Source organism: Mytilus trossulus, chromosome 2 (genome assembly GCF_036588685.1).
Source record: "Mytilus trossulus isolate FHL-02 chromosome 2, PNRI_Mtr1.1.1.hap1, whole genome shotgun sequence".
In the NCBI taxonomy this organism is placed as follows: domain Eukaryota; kingdom Metazoa; phylum Mollusca; class Bivalvia; order Mytilida; family Mytilidae; genus Mytilus; species Mytilus trossulus.
In genome coordinates this window covers 35,833,058-35,855,813 of record NC_086374.1, presented here as the reverse complement: position 1 = coordinate 35,855,813, position 22,756 = coordinate 35,833,058, and the positions used below count along the sequence as shown (strand labels likewise).

Genomic DNA, 22,756 nt, shown 5'->3' with positions numbered 1-22,756 from the left:
GTGAAGATAACACATTAGAAAAGAAATGTTCCATGGTCATGTCCTCTTAAATAGCGACTAAATCTGATCAATTCCCCACGTAAAAATAAGGCGGCTGCAAACGAAAAACCGAGTACAACTTATCTATAACAGTGAATAAGTAGAAAATATACACTTTTTTAAAACTAAAATTTTACAGTACAAGTTTGAGGTATATTCATAAACGGTGAAACCTTTTTATTTATGCAGCCAGTTAAATGCACAGTTTATTTTGTTTTGTCCAAAAGATATAAATCATATTCCACCAGTTAGTACGGTATTTTCTTAAAATTAAATAAATACATATAAATTTAAGTACTCTTGCACTAAGTTTATCTTTTGAATTTATCAGAACAGTACATCTCCTGTTCTAATCGATTATGTGGTGCATATAGACAATCATATTGGAGAACTATTCATTAAACAATTCAGTGTTCACGAAATTATTGAAATAATGTAGAAAATAACTTGAAGATGCTATTGTTATTTTATTGAATCATTTAAAAAAAATATGATTTCATATTATTGTGTTCATTACTTAAATAAAGGTTCGTAAAAAAAACCTGTTAATGTTTGACAACCGGTCGAACACCATTATTTAAATTTTATGTTTAAAGAAGATGAATTAAGCATTTTACAAATAGAAAGTTCTAATGGTTGGAAATATTTACATCAAAAAGGAATATTGATGCTGTATTTTATTTTATTATATTCACAAAGTCATTCAGAACCATCTATTTGTGACATGGTTATGGATTTAAAATTGTAATAGAGTAATATTTTAAAAAACAATAAGAGACATAAAAATATTAAACAGTACAGTTGGGATCAGGTTTCTCAACCCTCTGAAAATCTGACACTCTAGACCGTTCATTTGTCACCTTATTTGCTGTTTCTGACAAAAGAACCACTCTAGAACAGTTCGCCTGTCACTTTTAGCGCAGTTTCTGACAAAAGAACCACTCTTGAACAGTTCACCTTTCACTTTTAGCGCAGCTTCTGACAAAAGAATCACTCTAGAACAGTTCGCCTGTCACCTTTAGCGCATCTACAGACAAAATATCACTCTAGACCATTCAGCTGTCACCTTTAGAGAAGCTTCAGGAAGTATAACTACTCTAGTACAGGCATTCAGTCTCATTTAGAGCAGTTTTTAAAAGAAGAATTTCTTAAAACAGTTCATTTGTCATCTTTAGAGCAGCTGCTGACAGAAGAACCACCCTTTAATAGATCACATTTTACCTTTAGATCAGGCTCTGACAGAAAGTGTTAAATCATAGAACAGTTAATTCGAAGAGTTTTTGACAAATTATACAGACCTCCTTAATAGGAGTTTACTCCCTGTACAAAAACGTTCTCCAACAAAGTTTCTTTTAGGAAGAACAAAGTATATCAGCATTACATAAGATTTACATTTCCCGTCTGATTGATCGATTTACGATGTGTGGGCACTCATAACTTACATTTATTCGCAGTCTTAGATCTTTAAATACCAGTGTGAACGTCTGATCTGGTATATAATAACTATGTCATACTTTAGATCTTTAAATACCAGTGTGAACGTCTGATCTGGTATATAATAACTATGTCATACTTTAGATCTTTAAATACCAGTGTGAACGTCTGATCTGGTATATAATAACTATGTCATACTTTAGATCTTTAAATACCAGTGTGAACGTCTGATCTGGTATATAATAACTATGTCATACTTTAGATCTTTAAATACCAGAGTGAACGTCTGATCTGGTATATAATAACTATGTCATACTTTAGATCTTTAAATACCAGTGTGAACGTCTGATCTGGTATATAATAACTATGTCATACTTTAGATCTTTAAATACCAGTGTGAACGTCTGATCTGGTATATAATAACTATGTCATACTTTAGATCTTTAAATACCAGAGTGAACGTCTGATCTGGTATATAATAACTATGTCATACTTTAGATCTTTAAATACCAGTGTGAACGTCTGATCTGGTATATAATAACTATGTCATACTTTAGATCTTTAAATACCAGTGTGAACGTCTGATCTGGTATATAATAACTATGTCATACTTTAGATCTTTAAATACCAGAGTGAACGTCTGATCTGGTATATATTAACTATGTCATACTTTAGATCTTTAAATACCAGTGTGAACGTCTGGTCTGGTATATAATAACTATGTCATACTTTAGATCTTTAAATACCAGTGTGAACGTCTGATCTGGTATATATTAACTATGTCATACTTTAGATCTTTAAATACCAGTGTGAACGTCTGATCTGGTATATAATAACTATATCATACTTTAGATCTTTAAATACCAGTGTCAACGTCTGATCTGGTATATATTAACTATGTCATACTTTAGATCTTTAAATACCAGTGTGAACGTCTGATCTGGTATATATTAACTATGTCATACTTTAGATCTTTAAATACCAGTGTGAACGTCTGATCTGGTATATAATAACTATGTCATACTTTAGATCTTTAAATACCAGAGTGAACGTCTGATCTGGTATATAATAACTATGTCATACTTTAGATCTTTAAATACCAGTGTGAACGTCTGATCTGATATATATTAACTATGTCATACTTTAGATCTTTAAATACCAGTGTGAACGTCTGATCTGGTATATAATAACTATGTCATACTTTAGATCTTTAAATACCAGTGTGAACGTCTGATCTGGTATATATTAACTATGTCATACTTTAGATCTTTAAATACCAGTGTGAACGTCTGATCTGGTATATATTAACTATGTCATACTTTAGATCTTTAAATACCAGTGTGAACGTCTGATCTGGTATATAATAACTATGTCATACTTTAGATCTTTAAATACCAGTGTGAACGTCTGATCTGGTATATATTAACTATGGCATACTCCCGATTGAAATATTTTGATTTAGTGTGAACGGTGGTTGATGCTTGCATAGCACGGGACACTTACTTACCCTGTCGACACACCCAGTCGAAGTTCATAAGATTCATTAAATTACCTTGATATGTCTCTTCTAATCGATTTACGACATTTGAACATCGGAACTTCTGACATTTTTACGCAGCTTCTGACATTTCTGCCTTTGGACACTTTAAGCCAGTTCTACCCTAAAATTGATTCTGGCATTTCCTTCTTTCATCTTTTAGAAAAGAAATCCTTGTTTCTTTTATCTTTAGTTGGAACGATTTCAAAAAAACATATTAGCCTCATATTTGGAAGAGATGTACGCATGACCCTCCATTCAAGTCAAAATGCTACAATATAGAACATCGGACTACATTGAACCATTTTGGTATTTAAAGAATAAAATTAGTCTTGAGAGACGTTCATTATCTACAGATGTAGTCTGTGATTGAGACGCTAGAGCCAATTCACACTTGTTTAGTTTGAATAAGATAATAGTGATAGGGTTACTGTGTTTCAGAAGTGTAACTTGATAACTTGTCGAATACTATTAACGTTTTATTGCAAACAAGTCCAGTTGGCAACAATCAGACGACTAACTGTTACCGATGAAGTCAATGTGACCTTGCATGTTACGTTTACCTTTATGTACTGTTTTTTCCCTAATTGTTTTTTTATGACATGAATTCATCAATTCATTTTTATTGGTTATTTTTTTAGAAATGCCAGTTCATGCCTAACATCAGTTTTCAATAAGAGAATAAAACCATCTTCCCCATTAATCGTGTTTCAAAAGTTCCGTTGGATAATTCAAATTTAAACTTTTCAAAAACACTAATAAAAAGCTAAAATATTTAAAGTTAATGTAGGTTTTAAGTGGAAGATGACACATACCTTTTTTAATATATATAAAATGAGTATCACTTAATAGATTTAATATCAGCGTTCAATCAAAAGCAATATTGCTAATGTTTTAGCATTGTTAAATGCACCACTGAAATAATAGTGGCTCACGAATATTTAACTTAATCAATCATCATATTAACGGACAATTTCTATAAAGTAAAATTTTCAACGATATCAATTTATTTTTGCTTAAGTAACCGAGTTTGCAAAATGATATTTGTTGTGGGATTTTTAATTCTTTCACTTAGATTTGGCATTTATAATGCAGAATCATATGCAGAAACATTTAGTAAGTATTTACACGAATCAGTTAATCTTAACAAGAAATATATATTATTTTTAATTATGTTATTAAAAATTAAATGTATTTCTACATACATAAAAGATATCTAGAAAACAAAAATAATCTACATGAAATGACTCATATTGTTTTCACTTTTAATTTTTACGATATTTAAAGGCAAACGTAACAGTTGCATTTGAGGTAATGTTATTTTTCGCGACGTCGGTAAGAGATGCATTTCGACTAAACGATGTTTTGTGCCAATGATAAAAGTGAAATATTTCTAAAGAAGTGTAACATAAATCCAACGCACACTTATTTGGAGAAGATATTACAGATGCTTTAAAAATAACAAAAGTCCTCCTGCGTTTATCTCTCATAGTCATTATACAAAAATATTAAAAGAAATACGCCTATCTCTAATTGCAGATGTTGTTGTAAACTAAATATAGTTTCTCTTTTAATTTTCAGTATATACATCAACATATGTGGCTTGCATTGAAGATGGCCAATATAGAGTATTTCCTTACAATCGTTGGTCATCCAATAACGTAAGCAATGACGCTTGTGTAGATCACTGTGCAGCGTTTACAGTTTACACTTATGCAGGAACTGAGGTAATTATAAACACTTTATAGAAGTATAAAAATGCAAGGTCCAGACACTTGAATTTCACAGTTGACATGATATTATTGTCAATGCGACAACTTATGGCACGCCGTTTTTATATTTATTCAAATTTGAAGATATCTGATTTATTTAGCAAGATATCTTATTGAGTATTAAGATATCTTTAATTTTTATAAGATATCTTATTTAATTTGAAAGTAAATAAGATATCTCTATTAGTTTATAAGATATCTCTATTAGTTAATAAGATATATCTATAAGTTAATAAGATATCTCTATTAATTAATAAGATATCTTATAAAGTATATAAGATATCTTACTTCTTTATAAAGATATCTTTTAAATACAAACTTTATAATATATCTTATTAATTAATAGAGATATCTTATAAACTAATAGAGATATCTTATTAACTTCTGGAGATATCTGATATATTAAATAAGATATATTTATAACCAATTAAATAAGATATATTTATAACCAATTAAATAAGATATCTCTATAAGTTAATAAGATATCTCTTAAAGTTTATAAGATATCTCTATTAGTTAATAAGATATCTCTTTAAGTTAATAAGATATCTCTATTAATTAATAATATATCTTATAAAGTATATAAGATATCTTACTTCTTTATAAAGATATATTTTAAATACATACTTTATAAGATATCTTTAAATATTAATTAATAGAGATATCTTATAAACTAATATAGATATCTTATTAACTTATGGAGATATCTTATTAAGTAAATAAGATATCTCTATTATTAACTTTATAAGAGATATCTTATATAGTTAATAAGATATCTTATGTATTAATAGAGATATCTTATATTTTAAATAAGATATCTTATATATTTAATAAGATATCTATATAAACATTTTAATAAGATATCTTTTTTAATATATAAGATATCTTATTTGATAATTTTTTTGGTACAAGTGAGTTGAATTCAATTTCGACTTTATTGGTTATAAAAGGTTAAGGGATAAAATCGTGCAATCTTGATATCAATTATACATCGAGTTTACATTATTGACAAATCATGATAATCCGTCAATCTAGAAAAATTACGTTAAACATGTTAAAAGCAGGAACAGGAGAATAGATAATTAGATGATAATAAGATATTTTTTTTCAAAAATTAATATAAAAAATAAGTGTAATTTGTATAAATAAACGTATAACTATCCTAAGACCATCATAAGACACCTCTCGCGTTGTCCTAACTTTATGACCAATTTTAAGAGATGTCCTAATTTAGGACCACTTTGTGAAACCCACTTAGGACTAAGATATGTCGTAAGACCATCCTAAGACATGTCTTAGTCCTAAGACAGCTTCGTGAAACTGGGCCCAGATATCTCAATTAATATATAAGATATCTCATCTTGTTATTAAGATATCTCAATTAGTTTATAAGATATCTTATTTAACTAAATAAGATATCTCGAAATTGAATAAATATAATAACGGCGTGCCATAACAACTACCTATCAAAGATTGAACGACGTAGGTGAGAGGGCTTATTCTCATCTCGCCTTAGCTGTCAAAATTTATACATAAAATTAATCCCAGTTTGCCTTAGTACACATTTTCAGGTACACAAGAATTAACTAATGCGGAAAGGGAGCTTCTGTAATCAATGTAATTAACTTATGTTTTGTTTGTATTGCAATTAGTTGATATTTGTTATTTTGACGTCAAATTCTACAATGAAATACTTATATATTTTTTAAATTTTTGGTGTCCCACTTTTTATAGGTGCTCGTTTTTTTTTTAAAGTGTTTTTATTTTACTCGTGTGTTATATTTTGTATATAGAGTCTTATTAGAGATGACAAATTGGATATGAAAATTTCTTATGAATCCATTGATAATTGAGTGCATGTGACGACCATATCTGATACCATGTCATAATCAAATGTAATTGTTGATTATCCACATGATTAATTATCCATTAACAGATCGTCAGCATAGATATACTTTGGATAAAGAAGTTAATACGAATAAAATAATTGTTGCAGAGTATCCATATGAGTTAAAGACAAAAATGGGGGATACAAGAAGACTTTTTGAAATATCTGAAAAGGAGGGAAAATAATTTAACAAATCAATTTCACTTTTCAAAATTTCAGTAGTATCTTCTTTCTTTTTACTAAAATTCCTTCATTAATGATATTACTTGTATATTTACATTTAATTAGTTAAGAGCAATACAAGGCATGACAAAATGACACCAAACTTTTTCTATGACTAAAAGATATAAAACGGAATCATAGAAATGTATCATTTCTATTTTTTTTTTTATAATAACCGTTATATTCAAGTTATATTCTTGTTTCGTTTTAATTTCCTGAGAATGCGGCTTCCATCGATATTTCTTGCCTCAAGTTCTTACGTAAACAAACAGCAGGACATATATTCAAATATACCATTTTTGTTAAACGTTTCGTAATTTACTATTGGGAAAAAATTGTAAAAATAAGAAAAATCCTTAAAAAATATGCGTTATTAAGCAAACTGGAAAAAGAAAGTAGCTTACTTTTAAATTTTCTATGTATGTGAAGTGATTGATTATTATACAGAGAAACAGAATTATATTTGTGTATATTTTCAAGACACTTTCTATACATATTAGACATGTTAATCCAAAGGAAAACAACAACCTTTTATCGCTATCATTCATTTCAAAGTTACAAGAAAGGCTTTAAGGAGGAGCAAAAACTAATCACGCGGTTTGTAAACACTCGATTGTTTAAGCGTACAGACGTGGTGATTTTAATTAAAAGATCAGTCTTCGAGAACACTGAGTTACTGTTAAAGTGTAATTGGCTTTGAACTAGATTTCAGTAACTGCTAGTACTCTTATGTCTGTGCTTTGTGTCTATTATTTTAATGATAGTTATTTGTATACTTTGTAACAATCTAGTGAGTTAATATAAACCATTTGCAGCTTGTTTTTCACTAATGTTCCAGTTTCATTATCACTGAACTAGTATATATATTTGTTTAGGGGCAATCTAAAGGAAGCCTCCGGGTGCGGGAATTTCTCGCTGCATTGAAGACCTGTTGGTGACCTTCTGCTGTTGTCTGTTCTATGATCGGGTTGTTGTCTCTTTGACACATTCCCATTTCCATTAACAATTTTATTAGGTAGAACGTTCAATGCTCTCAAACATGGTTAACCAAGCCACATTCTTTGTCGCTGGTTCTATCTGCCATGTTTGTTTTAGTAAATTGAATTGTTACAAACTAGGTCGTTCGTATTTTCGTTAGAATTGTTTCAACATGTTTGCTGTGGAGCCATTCGATAGTTGAGTTTAGAAAACTAGTTTGACTCATTGATGAAGGACAAATGATTACCTATTACACCTAGGTCATTTTAACTTTATGGAAAGTTTTCTTATTGATAGATATAGGAAGATGTAGTGTGAGTGCCAAAGAGACAACTCTCCGTCCAAATAAAAATTTGTCAAAGTAAATCATTAAAGGTCAATGTACGGCCTTCAACACGGAACCTTGGCTCACAACGAACAGTAAGCTATAAAGGGTCCCAAAATTACTAGTGAAAACCATTCACACGGAAAAACTAACCGTCTAATCTATATGATAGTATTGTTTTTATAATTATCAGATAATATATGTTGAAAAAAAATGAAAAAAAAATATGTTCAAAGGAATACACACATTTTCAGGAAGGCATGGAATGTTACTGTGGTGTAAAAGGTGATAAGATGACGATAGCTAACGAAACCGACTGTGATATGCCTTGCCATGGTAACAGAACACAGATTTGTGGAGGAATTTATCGACTATCTGTTTATGAGATCTTTTACGGTAGGTCAATATCACATCAGAATTATAATGATATTTTTAATCGATAATAAGCTAGACGATACCGGTCAAGTATATTGAAAGAGAAAATCCAATCGTAATATAGAGAACAAAACATGAACGTTATATATGATATTGAGTTTATCCTATAATATAACACTTCACAAAAAGATACTCTTCATATGTTTTTGTTTTCTATGAAATAAAACTCCGATAAGACTTATTACTATTGATATTAAAAATTTGGTTTCAAATGTACGTACATCTATTGAGGTCAGATCTTATTTTTTGTTGCATTGCACCAAAATCAAAACAATAAACATCTACTTGACACAAAAACAGTTTATCGATCCAAAAAAAAATACCTAATAAAAAATAATTAAACACAGAGTTGCTCGTCGAGTTCGTGAGCTCGATTTCAACATTGTTTGCCATAGCTCAGTCAAGTATGTATCATATTCTGATTTTAAACATTTAATTTTCCAACCTTTATAAAAATTATGAGTTATTTAATTTCACACAAAGCTGTCTTCTCATATTGTATTATAAAACATTAACTTATTTTATCTATACACTTCTAAGTATGCTTGTTTTCTATGTATGATCTTCACAAAGCGTGTCATTTTTCACAATCTGTAGCTTTAAAACCGACTCAGTTACTTATAACATCTTTGAATATATCACAGTATTATAACTCATAGTGGCAAATTAATATTTGTTTCTGATCATATGATTTTATACTCGCATACTACCGTCACATTTAAATAAACGTAACATTTCATCAATATTTTCCAAATACAAGTTTTCAATGGTGAAATAACACGGCTCGGCTTAGAAATATATGATTTTTATAGTGGAAAGTGCAGTTTATTTCCATTTATCTTCTTAAGCATTTATGTAAAGTCAGCCTCATTAAAACATAAAAGAATAAGTCCAGAAATGGAAAGACAATTTTGTTTCCCATAGGAATACCAGTCAGTCAAAGAAACGACTGAAGAAACACTTAAAAACTTGCTGAAATGCATAGGAGGTAAAATGATGTCAAGACAAAACTGAAATATGAAATGAAAGAAAGTTATATAAAAATATATATAAATTATAGGAATACACAAATTACGCTCAACAATTTCCATAGTTAAATATTATTAACAATTGATTCGAAAATATCTTAATTATTTCGTTTTTGTGTTTTTTAATCATTTCAAGAAAAAATAACGACATCTCCGCATCCTCTGACATCACTTGCTGACACTACAACAGATTTAAAGCGTTCGACACGTATGGATTTGACGTTACCTATGACATCACCTGCTGACACTACTACAGATTTGATGCGTTCAACACAAACGGATTTGTCCTCAGTTAAATCATCTTATGCAGATCAGGGTAATTCAGCATATTCCTCATCGCGATCTTCAGTTTCGGCCTCAGCTGAATGGACATCCGTTGAATCATTTTCGTCTAAAACATCAACGACAGACACTTGGACCCAAGTTTCCACAGACTCAACAAGTAATTCTGAATGTGTTTGTCCTTGCGAATATGTTAGTGTTGTAAACAAGACCAAGGATGAATTAATTGCCATAGCAACAAAAGATTTGTATATAGACAAAACGCAAACATCAAAATATAAAAATTCTAAGATTTCTGCAGAAGATTACAGAAGCTCAAGTAGAAACATTGGCATCGTTGGAGTTTTAGTTATCAGTATAACAATGTCTTTGTTAGTATTAGTTGACTGCATTAATGGTCCTTTTCAACAAATGTGGGTATGTGTAACAAAGCATAAAAAAAATACAACAATAACACATGAAAACACAATACACCACTAAAACTGTAAATGGTTATGTAAGTTTGGGTTGCTTAATATTTCAAAAATGTTGACTTGAAAAAATTATGACATTTAAGAATAAAAGTAGCGGACGATTTACTAAATTCCAAAATTAGGATATTTTTTTCTGCACTTGACTGCTGTCATCTTGTTCATTTTCCAAGTCCCTTCTTCTCGACAGTGTGGACCATCTGCACTTAAAAAAATCATTTTTGAATATTCATTCAAAAACTTCACATCATTTTTAACTAAATTAAGAAATACTTTATGTAACCAGAAATATCCATAAACTTTATATGGATTTGGCTGCTTCGTCCATATTTTTCGTATCGTTTTTCTCAATGATTGAACTATATACGCGCATTTTGAGGATGCCATAAACCAACTGGCTATATGTGGTCGGACGGCCGGTGTTATATATAAATCCGTTCTTTCAAATACGAAGAAATGAGAAACCGCAGTTATGTGCTCAATCCAAGTGTTTAATGGTGTGTTGCATCGTACAGTTGCATCAACCCAAACACCACCATACTTGGCTAATAATTCCACTCGTATTATGTCAGATTTCGCCTGAATTGATATATTATTCCAAACACTATCTTTGTAGTTCTCCTTACGCTTTATTAATTTCTCGGCCGTCAGTAGATTAAGATGTATTGTATCATACTCTGGATTCTGTATTTCCCACGATCTCATACAAGTCTGTTGCAGATTTGGTGCAAGTTTAGGTCCTTTATCCCAGAATAACCAAATAATACGTGGAACAGTTACATTTAATCCATTACAATATATGTTCGGTTGCAAGTCTGACATATCATCCATATACAAAGAACAGTGAGTTGTTACTATCTTAATAATTGTTAGTGAGATGAAACATAGTATAACAAGCAATCCGATGAACGTAGATGCTTGTCTTCTTTTTCTCAGTCTATAAGTTCTTGTTTGATTGATATTATGTACCATATTACATTTTTTCACATGGCAAATATATTACTACAATAAAAATGCATTTATGAAAATATGACAGAGTTGTTTTATTTAAAGAAAGAACGTATTCATCTTATTTGTGTTTGTTGTAATGGAACAAAAATGACTCCTAAGAAATCACCATTGTACGTTTGTCGGTATATCTGTATAAGTGTCTTTTTATCAGAACCTTATTTAACGGGCTAAACTGATTTTGATGAACCTTAACACAATTGTAGAATATATCTAGTATATGCAAATGTGTATAAATGAAAAGAGTGGTCACCTATGTTTAAGAGGAGATATAAATTATAAACATATGATATAAATAAATTAAGGACTTACACTCAGTCCACACGTTAAATATGGACCAGCAAGATTACTTTGACACTCAAACGTCGTCCTCGGTCAGTATAATATGAACATCTTGAAGGCCATACCTTGACCTATATTGGTTTACTTTTATAAATTGCTACTTGGATGGAGAGTTGTCTCATTAACACTCATATCACATCTTCCTATGTATATGTCCATATGTAACGTATTGACCTCGACAAAAGTCTATAATGGATAAATATTGCTTTATGTGGTTATAGCCGTAACTCCTCCAAAACAGCTTCAAATATATTGATCAAACTGCACTCAGCCCTAGACCATTACCCGAATGAGCATAAAGGAATATAATCATATACGTACATTTCGAAGTGGAAATAATTGAATTGACTTTACACAATATTGCAAAAATGTCTCGTAAGTTCAATTAATGTAGAACACTACACACGTATATTTAAAAAGGAATATAGCGCCGATTTAACATGCTTATAAGGGAATACAAGTTATCAAATACATTTACTCATATATTGAATATTGTGGTGTAATTGTAATTCGTATAAAGAAAACGCAAGTTAGTAAGGGAACACTCACAACTAAAAATATGAGTGGCATAGACAAAGGCATGGCAAAAACAACCAAATAAAAACGAAAATACAAACAGGTAAACAATACACAACAGGAAAGACTGAGCAGCACAAACGCCAACAATACTTGGGTAGATAGCAGATACTCCTCAATGTTGGTCATGGTAAGTAGAATTTGGTTAAAAAAAAGAGGCGAAATATACGAAAGGGATATTCAAAGTCAACAGCAAACTGACAATGTCATGGCAAAACGAAAGACGAACAAAGACAAAATAAATAAATACAGCTAAGACAGCAGGATGGTTACTTCGAGAAACGGTTTTATTGTTGCAAATGGAACATATCTTTCGCCATATGTGAAGCAGTGAACCAACTTGTGATACTGTCCATAAAAAATTGAAAGGCTGATTTTGGGTTCACCACTTGAAACTCTTCGTTTAATAGCTTCCTTCAAACCATCAATCCTTTATTAATGTAATCACTATAGGAAATGCAAACATTGACATATCGTATACGTGGAGAGTCGTATACTAAATATGCAGGCGCTGCTAGAATCTTGCAACATTGAAATGAAAATGTCACAACAGTTATAGCTATCAATAATGCAAAAAGTATCATCAAACAACGTTGTTTGTAAAACACGAGAAAACTGTTTTTGTTTATATAAAAGTTTCAGCGAGTGACGGATTCGCAACCTATTTCATGAAGTAAATCTGTTCAGTATTTCATGACCGTGTGACGGAAATATCAGTTGGATGAACATACGCACGAACATGATGATTTCAAAATAGCTCCTACTCTTAGACAGAGAGTATAGAATATTTAGTAATGTAACTATCACAATCCATAAGATGAACATAATAAGATAAACGTTGGTATTTTTTTTCATACAGAATTTTGTTATTCTTTCTATGAGGTTTTTCGTTGGGAGGTTAAGGATTTTTTGAATAGGATCATATACCAGTTGAGTATCGATTTATCTTGAATATGAAAGACAAAGCAGAAACAAACTGTTGTAAAAAAAAATATTAAAAAAATTGGTTAAATATTTCACAATTGTCTTGAGTTCTATTGAACAATTATCTATTGTTTTAATCCTCGAGAAAAATGGATTTTGTTAAAAACACATTCAAATCTTACCTCTGAAGATGATATTTTCTATTGTTATATATCTTATAGAAAAGTTTCCGTCCATTTGTAAAAGTAATTATTATCAAATGATTATTTGAAAGAAAATATGAAACATCTGTTTCCTGATAATCTTGAAATAATTATACACATGCACTTTTCATTTAATACGTCAATACTTGGTTATATATATTTTCTTTTCTTTTAATCGCAGTCATGAATGTTTTTCTCCGAATATTATCCAATTGAGTACACTTCAAAATGTATGAAAATGAGTCTTAATCACGAATCTGTATTATTGTTGATCAATTGAGGGGAAGTTAATTTAATTGTCATCGGTTTATTGAATTATTAGCAATCACGAAAACTTAACCGCATATCCAGCTTAATTCATCTTAGTGAACACTTGCTATTCAGAAAGAAAAAAACCCATCGAAATCAGCTTCGTCAGTTAATTATGCAGACCATATATTTGCAGAAAAGGAAAACGACATAACAAATCAAACAAGTAAATTTAACACCACATAAGCAATGAAAATCCAGCAACAAGTACCCGAAAATTATCTTGTTATTGTGCTGCGAACTTCAGGCAGTTTCTGATCTTTAAGTGATTACTTTTGTATTGCCAAAGGCTAGTAAACGTTGGTTACACAAAACTTCAAGTGATAGTTCATATAAAGGCAACAGTAGTATACCGCTGTTCAAACTCATGAATCCATGGACAAAAAACAAAAATCGGGGTAACAAACTAAAACCGAGGGAAACGCATTTAATATAAGAGGAGATAAAACAAGACGGGATCGTGGCTTTGACAGACAGCACATGTGAGACAAATATTTAGGAACGGTCAACCATGTCATAATGTCCCCCATAAAATGTTCGATGAGAGGCTTATAACTTTATAAATTTGAAAGTATTGATTTAATAGCCTCCCTGTGACTAGCTTCAGCTTATCTAGAAATAAATCATAATATGATGGGCGCGTGAAACATAGTAACAGCTCGGATCTATATGCATGCTGTTAGAAATTGATGTTGCTGACAATTGGAAGTTTTTAATAGAAATACTAATAAAGCGGAATATAAAAGGATAATGTCGGTGTATTTTCATTCCTAGCTAAAAGCTCTCATATGAAACCTCCACTATAGGTTGTACTTTGTAAATACAGCTGTTTCTCAAAACACACCTCTTTTGGGGAGATCTAGAATATTCATAGAAAATTAATTTTGTTTACATACTGGTTCCCAGTTATCCTCTCTGTGTTTCATCTCACAGAGACATAAAAGAGGGACGAACGATACCAAAGGGACAGTCAAACTCATAAATCTAAAACAAACTGACAACGCCATGGCTAAAAATGAAAAAGACAAACAGAAAAACAATAGTACACATGACACAACATAGAAAACTAAAGAAGAAACAACCCGAACCCCACCAAAAACTAGGGGTGATATTGGGAATGTTACCAGTAAATATACATGTGCATATTGTTTACATTGAAATATGTGGTAATCTTTCATTCGAGGTAGGGGTAGTTCAGAAAATAAGTGTTAGTTTAAACTATGAGATTTTCGGGGCTTATAAAAGTTACAAATATGCTGTACAGCCCTATATTTTGACCTTTCAAAAAAAATGTGGTGCCTATGAACTTTCAATTCTAGGATAAGCTTTTTTTCAAAACCTCATAATAAAAGTGGTACAATTTTAGCCGTAAAAGGAGTTCCTATGGGAAATTGCATTGTCAATATTTACAGAAATGCAACATATACGAATTTATGAAATATTCTGTTAAATGAGGAACACAAGTGGTTCCCATAGGAATGACAGTAAGATTGAAAAAACATGCTATACACACACGTTGCCAATAAAAAAATAAGTACGTTCAAATGATTTCAGTTGTATCCAACATTAGATCAGTGTATTTTTTTTCAAAATACGATTGTTGTCAAGGCTGTTGAACTTATTCGCATTTTGCAATTCTGTTTAGTCCCTTTTTAGTCATGCTGCTCGTTGTAATTACACATCCCTAGCTAAAAAATGTTTAAAAACTGTGCGTTTTTGGTCAAAGTCAACCCCGAAAAAATGCTTCGGACGCACGAAATGTACACAGTGTTTATTTGAATATCCCTTTTTTAAACCAATATCTGTTATATGTGTTTGCCTTTTTGTTAAACAAAGTTGAACTAATTATCGCATTGAGGAAAACTAGCGTAAAACGTATAGAAGTCAAATACTTTCGTATAGTAATATGTAGTTTGTCAGTAACCAGGAATCAATTACTGAAACAATATGTGTTAATAACTTCGAAAAAGGTTAACGTTCTTTTGACATTAGCAAAAGCAATATAGAATTGCTTGTTTAGCCATTTATGTCATTTTGGTATCCAGGAGAGTGGTGGAATATAAAAGTCTAAAGGAACATAACACATACCTATGATTCTTCTTCATCCCCTCTTTAGTATACATTGGGTATCAATTGAATTTTTCGAATACTTTATTCCATTATCAAGCAGTATATATAATTTGGTTTTGGTGTTTTGTCAGAGGGAACCCCACTAAACATGTAATGGAACTTTTTTAAGGATACTTAGGCTTTTATACATCGGGAATATATTACGTAGTACTAAAGTTGTATTTTGGAAAACTTTTATGAATATTAAGTTAAAACAATATTTTATTTCAAAAGTGAGCAAAATACAATTATACAATTCAATATAGGATTATTTCGTCCTCATTGCTCTTCAACTTTGTACATTATTTGGTCGTCTTATTTTTTTTTATTATTCGAGCGTCACTGTTGAATCTTTTGTAGACAAAATTCTCGTCTGGCGAAAATACAAAATTTTAGTCCTGGTAACTATGATGAATTTGTTTAGATCGAACATGTGTAAATAGACCCATAACTTTTTTTTACATTTTATGATTCCAGGCTATTGATTTAGGCTCATGGTATTTTTGGATCCTGTATTTATCACAAATTGCAGAGAAGTGTTGTTTACTTTTCGATAGACATTTATATGTTTATAAGATTGTTATTTTCCATTCTTATATTTCTCACCGGTATCAGCTTTGATAGATCTGACTGAATACTAGTATACACATATATACACATGATATATAAAGATAATACGAACCTTCATATTTATTTACAGTTATCTTTTAAAATAAATTGTCACATGATACTTTATTAGTAATATCTATATATCATATACTATGGATAATATGTCTTCTTTAATAATATTTACGTTAATAATATGTTGTGTAATTGTGAGAGCACAAATACCTCAACATTGTCGTAAGATAACTCCGTGTTCCTGCATAGATGAGTTTAACCGGGTTGTAAATCTGACAGTATTGGCTAATAAGCTTACACCAAGGTAATTTACAATTAGTGGCTGAATGTTTTCATGAATCTGTACATAATGAAGGTTACTTTCCTAATTGAAAATGCTTAATAGAATAATCTAGTCTTGGATTTTCTATTTTTGTAGAGTTTTTCCTTATTACTAATTTGAAAATATTCTGATCACCAGGACCTACAATGTTAAGTGAATAGCATATAGCTGATAAAATGATTTATATTTTTCTCCATGAAACAAACAGTGACATGAGTCTATACTATTTGCTTTTCGTAGTTATAATTAGATCCAAACGTGTAATAAAATGATATGTACACCCATTTGAGCACACAAGTCACGCTTGAGTCAAGTGTAAGAAAATAGAAACAGGACAGATCGTCAGAAGTTTTCCGTACCTTTTTATATGATGGTCTTTGCATATATGATATATTCATGTGTGACATGATATAAAGGGCATACAAATGACTATACCTTTTAACAATGAACTTAACAATAAAAATAAAACACTATTTTCCAATCGTGAATACTTATGTCACTGCAACAGAATTCTAATAGCACCTACATATAGAGTAGATGTTTGACGATCTTTCAGTTGATAATTCATAGTTATTCCCTTGATGGATGATAACACTTGATTTAGAATTTGACGGCATGAATTTGAACTAATTTAGTTCATTGTGATGCCATATAAACGATTCTTCGTAGTATATAAAGTATTTATTATAATACTTCAGATATTTGCCCGAAATATGCACCAGGCACATTTTCTAAGAGGTTTCGTAGATAGTAGTTGTTTTTGTGTTCTGTTAAATTGTTCCTTTAAATATTGTTATACGAGGATGACTGATGTACCCATATTTTGAATATTTTATTAATTGTGACTGTTTATTTAACGCATCATGTAAATATAACGGAATTTGATGAGACTGTTATTAAAGTGAGAGGGTTAGCGCTATAGAACCAGGTTTAATCCACCATTTTTTACATTTGAAAATGCCTGTACCAAGTCAGGAATATGACAGTTCTTGTCCATTCGTTTTTTATGCGTTTTGTTATTTGATTTTGCCATATGATTATGGACTTTCCGAATTGATTTTCCTCTGGGTTCAGTATTTTTGTGATTTTACTTTTTCCTATAAATATTGGAAGTAAAAATTCAAGTCAGTTTTTGCATTATCTATAGTTAGTAAAGGTATCTAGCTTATAATTTGATACGTCAGACGCGTGTTTCGTCTACACAAGACTCATCAGTGACGCTCATATCAAAATAATTAGAAAGGCAAACAAGTATAAAGTTGAAGAGCACCAGGGACCAAAATTACAAACACAAAACAAGGTCTACCAAGTGTAATTTGTCAAAAGCATTTACCAATTTATAAATTAGGAGATATGGTAAAATACGTGTATGCAATTGGAAATTGTAAACGTTTACCAATGTATTATACAATGTCCTCGTTAACTTGCAAGCTTCCAAGACAAAAGCAATAAAAAAAAAGACATTTAAGTGTGCGCTCCTTCTTTCTTCTTTATTGATAGGCTTTCAACTTAGTGAAAGGTTTGACTAGTTTGTCTTTCTATTTTTATAAGTATCACTTTTTTATTTACTTGCTTTTTTTTACAGATTTAAGGATTACCAAACAGCTGGAGGAGAAGATAATAAATACTCATGGAATCCTTGTAATAATTTTGAAGAAGGTCCAGAGAATGGAGGATGCATTAATGTTGGGGTAGGTGAATCATGTATTTATTTTTTTTGCATTTTACCAGTTCCAGCAGCCAAAACCTTGTAAACATACAAACAACACAACTGACTAAAAACATCCAACAAACCTACAAATAAAATGTAACAAGAACGCTTACAAAAAAAAGTGTTATTAGTAAATGTGACAATGACGAATTTTGATAGAACAAATCAGAAAAAAATTGACATTTAATATTATTTTGATCATATGCCAAGACTTGATTGATTGATTGGTTGATTGTTGGTTGCTTTACGCGACATAAGCACAAAAGGCTATATCGCGGCGGCCAAGAATTGATGCAGAAGCAGCTGTAGATGTAATGTAGACCTCTGAAGTGAATCAACTTCGACATCCTGAATCAGATTTTTAAATTATGATTTTATGCGAGTGTTATTTAGAGACATACAACAGGTTTTTCAAAAGAAAAGGGAAAAGATAAGAAAGATGGAATATTTATAGTATATACACATTAAGAGAGGGGCGAAAGATACTAGAGGGACAGTCAAACTCATAGATCTAAAATAAACTGACAAACAGATAAATAATAGTACACAAGACACAACAAAAGAGTAACACTGAAAATTGACATAAATGCTGTCGAGAAGTTTGTGATTTGTAACATTTTTTTTTATCATACTGCAGGCTTGTAAAATTTCTCCAAATGGTACATACACAGGACTTGGACAGTCTGAAACAGTAGAATTTTCTCATGATGATAATGGTAACTTGTCTCTGGTAATGACTCAACAAGACGGTGACAACATGATGTAAATTATTTAAAATTATTAGAGATTATCTTAAAATAGTAATAATAATACAAAAATGTGTGTAGATGTTAATTTCCATTGTAATTTGGTATTTTTGTTATTTTACTTTGTATAGAATTTATTTGAAATAATTACAAAATTAATAGTTTTACATAAAGGTTGTTAGGAAATTGTTCAATCAACATGCAACATTGTCATCTAAGTGAGAGGGTTAGCGCTAAAAAAAACAGGTTTAATCCATCATTTTCTACATTTGAAAATGCCTGTACCAAGTCAGGAATATGACAATTCTTGTCCATTCGTTTTTGATGTATTTTGTTATTTGATTTTGCCAATCTGATTATGGACTTTCCTAATTGATTTTTTTCTGAGTTCAGTATTTTTGTGATTTTACTTTGGTTTTTTTCTCTTAAGTTCTTGTATCATTTAGTTTGTTGGCATCGACTGTATTTCATTATATATACTTTGATTGAGAGTTCATGAAAAATGTAAACCCGGAAAGGCGCGTCGCAATCACCATCTTCATCAGGGTTATTTTTCATATCATTGTAATTTGATTCATATTCCCAAATTCTTGTCTTCGTTTTGCAGAGAAACACATGTTATTTTATACTGTGACGAGGAAAGGGATGCATTTTTTCGTGTCATAGGACAAATAACAGATCGAGTTTACGTAAGTATTCTTTAATTTATAGATCAATGTACATTCAAATACCTTTTCTTTAAGTTGCTTGTGACACCTTGTATCGAGTTTCGTAATAATCAAATTACAAAAATACTGACCTCCGAGGAAAGTCCCTAATTTAAATTAAAAAATAAAATCTAAAAAAGGAACCAGGATTATAATTTAATACGCTAGACGCAGGTTTCGTCTACATAAGACTCATCAGTGACGATCATATCAAAACATTTTAGAAGCCAAACAAGTACAAAGTGGGGGAACATTGAGAAACCAAAATTCCTAAAAGTTGTGCCAAATACGGCTAAGGTAATCTTCACCTTGGATAAGAAATCCTTAGTTTTTCAAAATATTTAAAGTTTTGTGTACAAGAAACACATCAAATGAATGAATAACCACTACTGTCATATTGACATTTTATCACTCTTATGACAGTCGTATAAATTCCCATTATATTGACAACAATATGTGAACAAAGCAAACAGACATAATTGGTAAAATGTTAAAAGAAGGGTTACAGTAGTCAGCATTGTTATAATCCTAGTAACCATAAAAACAAACAAATGTGTCAACAAAGAAAAACAAAACGGCATACAGACAAGCACAAATAACAAACACTGAAGACAAGAATACAATTATTCACCATAGCAAAATAACAAAATGATGCGATGTACAAGTACCGTGCCACATCAAATGGATATCAACCGAGAAAAAAAAAAGACTAAAAAGTAAAAGTAATGTTTTACAAAATCAAATAAAAGAACAAGATAACACGTATTTATGATAATAAACAACGCCAGTATCAAAAATATATACATCATATTTATCAACAACGTTTTGATCTCTTCCGATTTACTTTCTTCGAAAAAGGACGAGACGTGGTTCATCAACCTGCTGCTCAGACAATGGTGACGTGATCAAAGTCTGAGTAGCAGCTTCAAGTTTTTGAATACAAGGTGATTTTGGAAATGTATATCCCATATGCAGGTGAATTTTGTATTTTAGTACTTAACCATATCAAACGTTTCAAATATTCTACCTTTGTGAAAACAAAAAACAAACATAATATAAAACGAAATGTATCATGGGTTTTTAAGTACATTATCTTTTTTAACATTTTTGATTTTCCATTTTTATCGTAGTAATGTTTGTTATTGAGATTTATGAATCTAAAATTTCACATGAACTATGTTGCTTTATATTATTGTACCCAAATTCATGTATTAATACATAATGTTATAGTGGTTGCAACTTTGGTCGAAGTACAATTGTCCAAGTCATTTGAAGTCATATGATGATATCGTCACCATGCCAGCACCCGAACCGAACTCTGAACGTATGCCTACCATGCCCAATCCGGGCGTTGTAACAATGACTTCCTCTCCTTCTGGAGATAAGAGGACTATTAAAGATATTGAAATCATTCTGTTTTGCATATTGTAAGTTTTTGGCTGTTTTAGTATATAGATTTGTATGATTGTTTTATTATAGAATATTTAGTTAAATGTTATGAATTGTGTTTGATTGCAGATAAGAGCTTATGTAAAAATACAACACCATTATTCTACGTAGTGATCTCCTTTAATTAATTATAGCTAGTATTTTGATAAAACTGATTGATGTAAATTATTCCTGAAGATTCGAATGACAAACACGATGAACGGTTTATAAAAAAAAAACATTTACCACTGAAGAGTATGACGATATCGTCTTTGTCGCTCTATGTGTTCTTCCTTTGCAGAATTTTTAAAACTATATCAATTAAAATACGTTAGCTTACTTTGACAAGAAAGAAATGTTGTCTGTACGACATTAAGAACATGTGGCAATGAGCCGCAATTTACAACACAATAATATGTTAAAACTATACATTTGTACATTGCATGCCAAAAGCGGTTTTTAAAGAAGGATACTTTTATTGGTCTATTTACTTTTTAATTATTATATTACATGTTTTTTTGTAAACGCTTCTGTTGTTTATAACAAAACAAAGTAATCGTATTCCTTTATCTCGGTTTTATTTTGTTTTCAGGGTGATGGTCACACTCATACTTATGGTTTTATTAACACGATATACACTCAAAATGCGAACAAGTAGAGAGGAAACCAATGGATACAGTCGACTACCACAATATGAAGCTCAATATATTAAGGAGACAAAATGATGTATTCTACACAGTGAATTATTGTTTATTGGTATTCCCTAAAAAGATTTTTAGAATAAAAAAAATACATTTTGTAGATAACTTTATATGCGATAAGTCGATCCAAGATAATAAATGATACTTCTCTTTATTGAAAGAAGTTGAGCAAAAATCTTAATATTACCAATGTAGATTTGTATACTTCAATTCGTCAGTTATGCAATATCAAATAAATGACAGATAATTGATACGAGTAAAAAATGAAATGTTATATACGAATGACAAAAGAATAACTAGGTGTCCAATTAGTTGTTTCACCAGTTTCCTCTTTTTGTCATGCTGTCTTTTTAACATGATTATTTCATTCAGAAGACTTAGTTGTTGCTTCGAATCCTAATGCTAAGCTTTTGAATTCAAATTTTATTCAAGTAAACAAATTAATATTTCTGAGATTTTAGGGTTTGAACGAATTATAGAATTAGGAAAACGTCAGGAACAGGAGTAAAAGTTATTTACGAAGGATCAGAATCTGGATAAAATCTAGATACTATTTACTCATGTTTTAGCATTGCATAAGCCATTGCATTTCTTGATGTTGATGACGTCTTATTACTTCATCAATAGGATGTTTACCGA

At 30.6% G+C, this 22,756-nt stretch overlaps 2 protein-coding genes across 2 annotated transcripts; both read left to right on the top strand.

Moving 5' to 3' along the window:
• The first annotated feature begins 8,488 nt into the window (after positions 1 to 8,488).
• Positions 8,489 to 10,420, top strand: LOC134705743 (uncharacterized). The gene is made up of 2 exons (XM_063564462.1): positions 8,489 to 8,591; positions 9,795 to 10,420. Exons 1-2 carry the CDS (start codon positions 8,489 to 8,491, stop codon positions 10,418 to 10,420), a joined length of 729 nt encoding a protein of 242 aa, XP_063420532.1.
• A 6,203-nt stretch (positions 10,421 to 16,623) lies between these two features.
• On the top strand, positions 16,624 to 22,242 carry LOC134705078 (uncharacterized). The gene is made up of 6 exons (XM_063563846.1): positions 16,624 to 16,806; positions 18,410 to 18,515; positions 19,173 to 19,297; positions 19,889 to 19,970; positions 21,219 to 21,415; positions 22,009 to 22,242. The coding sequence occupies exons 1-6, from the start codon at positions 16,643 to 16,645 to the stop codon at positions 22,139 to 22,141; spliced, it is 807 nt and encodes a 268-aa protein (XP_063419916.1). The 5' UTR covers positions 16,624 to 16,642; the 3' UTR covers positions 22,142 to 22,242.
• The last annotated feature ends 514 nt before the right edge of the window (positions 22,243 to 22,756 follow it).

Coding starts and splice junctions, on each gene's coding strand:
- LOC134705743 (XM_063564462.1), top strand. CDS start 8,489: ATGACGATAGCTAACGAAACCGACTGTGATATGCCTTGCCATGGTAAC. Junction 8,592..9,794: donor TGTTTATGAGATCTTTTACG/GTAGGTCAATAT, acceptor AATCATTTCAAG/AAAAAATAACGACATCTCCG.
- LOC134705078 (XM_063563846.1), top strand. CDS start 16,643: ATGGATAATATGTCTTCTTTAATAATATTTACGTTAATAATATGTTGT. Junction 19,298..19,888: donor CAAGACGGTGACAACATGAT/GTAAATTATTTA, acceptor TTCGTTTTGCAG/AGAAACACATGTTATTTTAT. Junction 21,416..22,008: donor ATCATTCTGTTTTGCATATT/GTAAGTTTTTGG, acceptor TTTTGTTTTCAG/GGTGATGGTCACACTCATAC.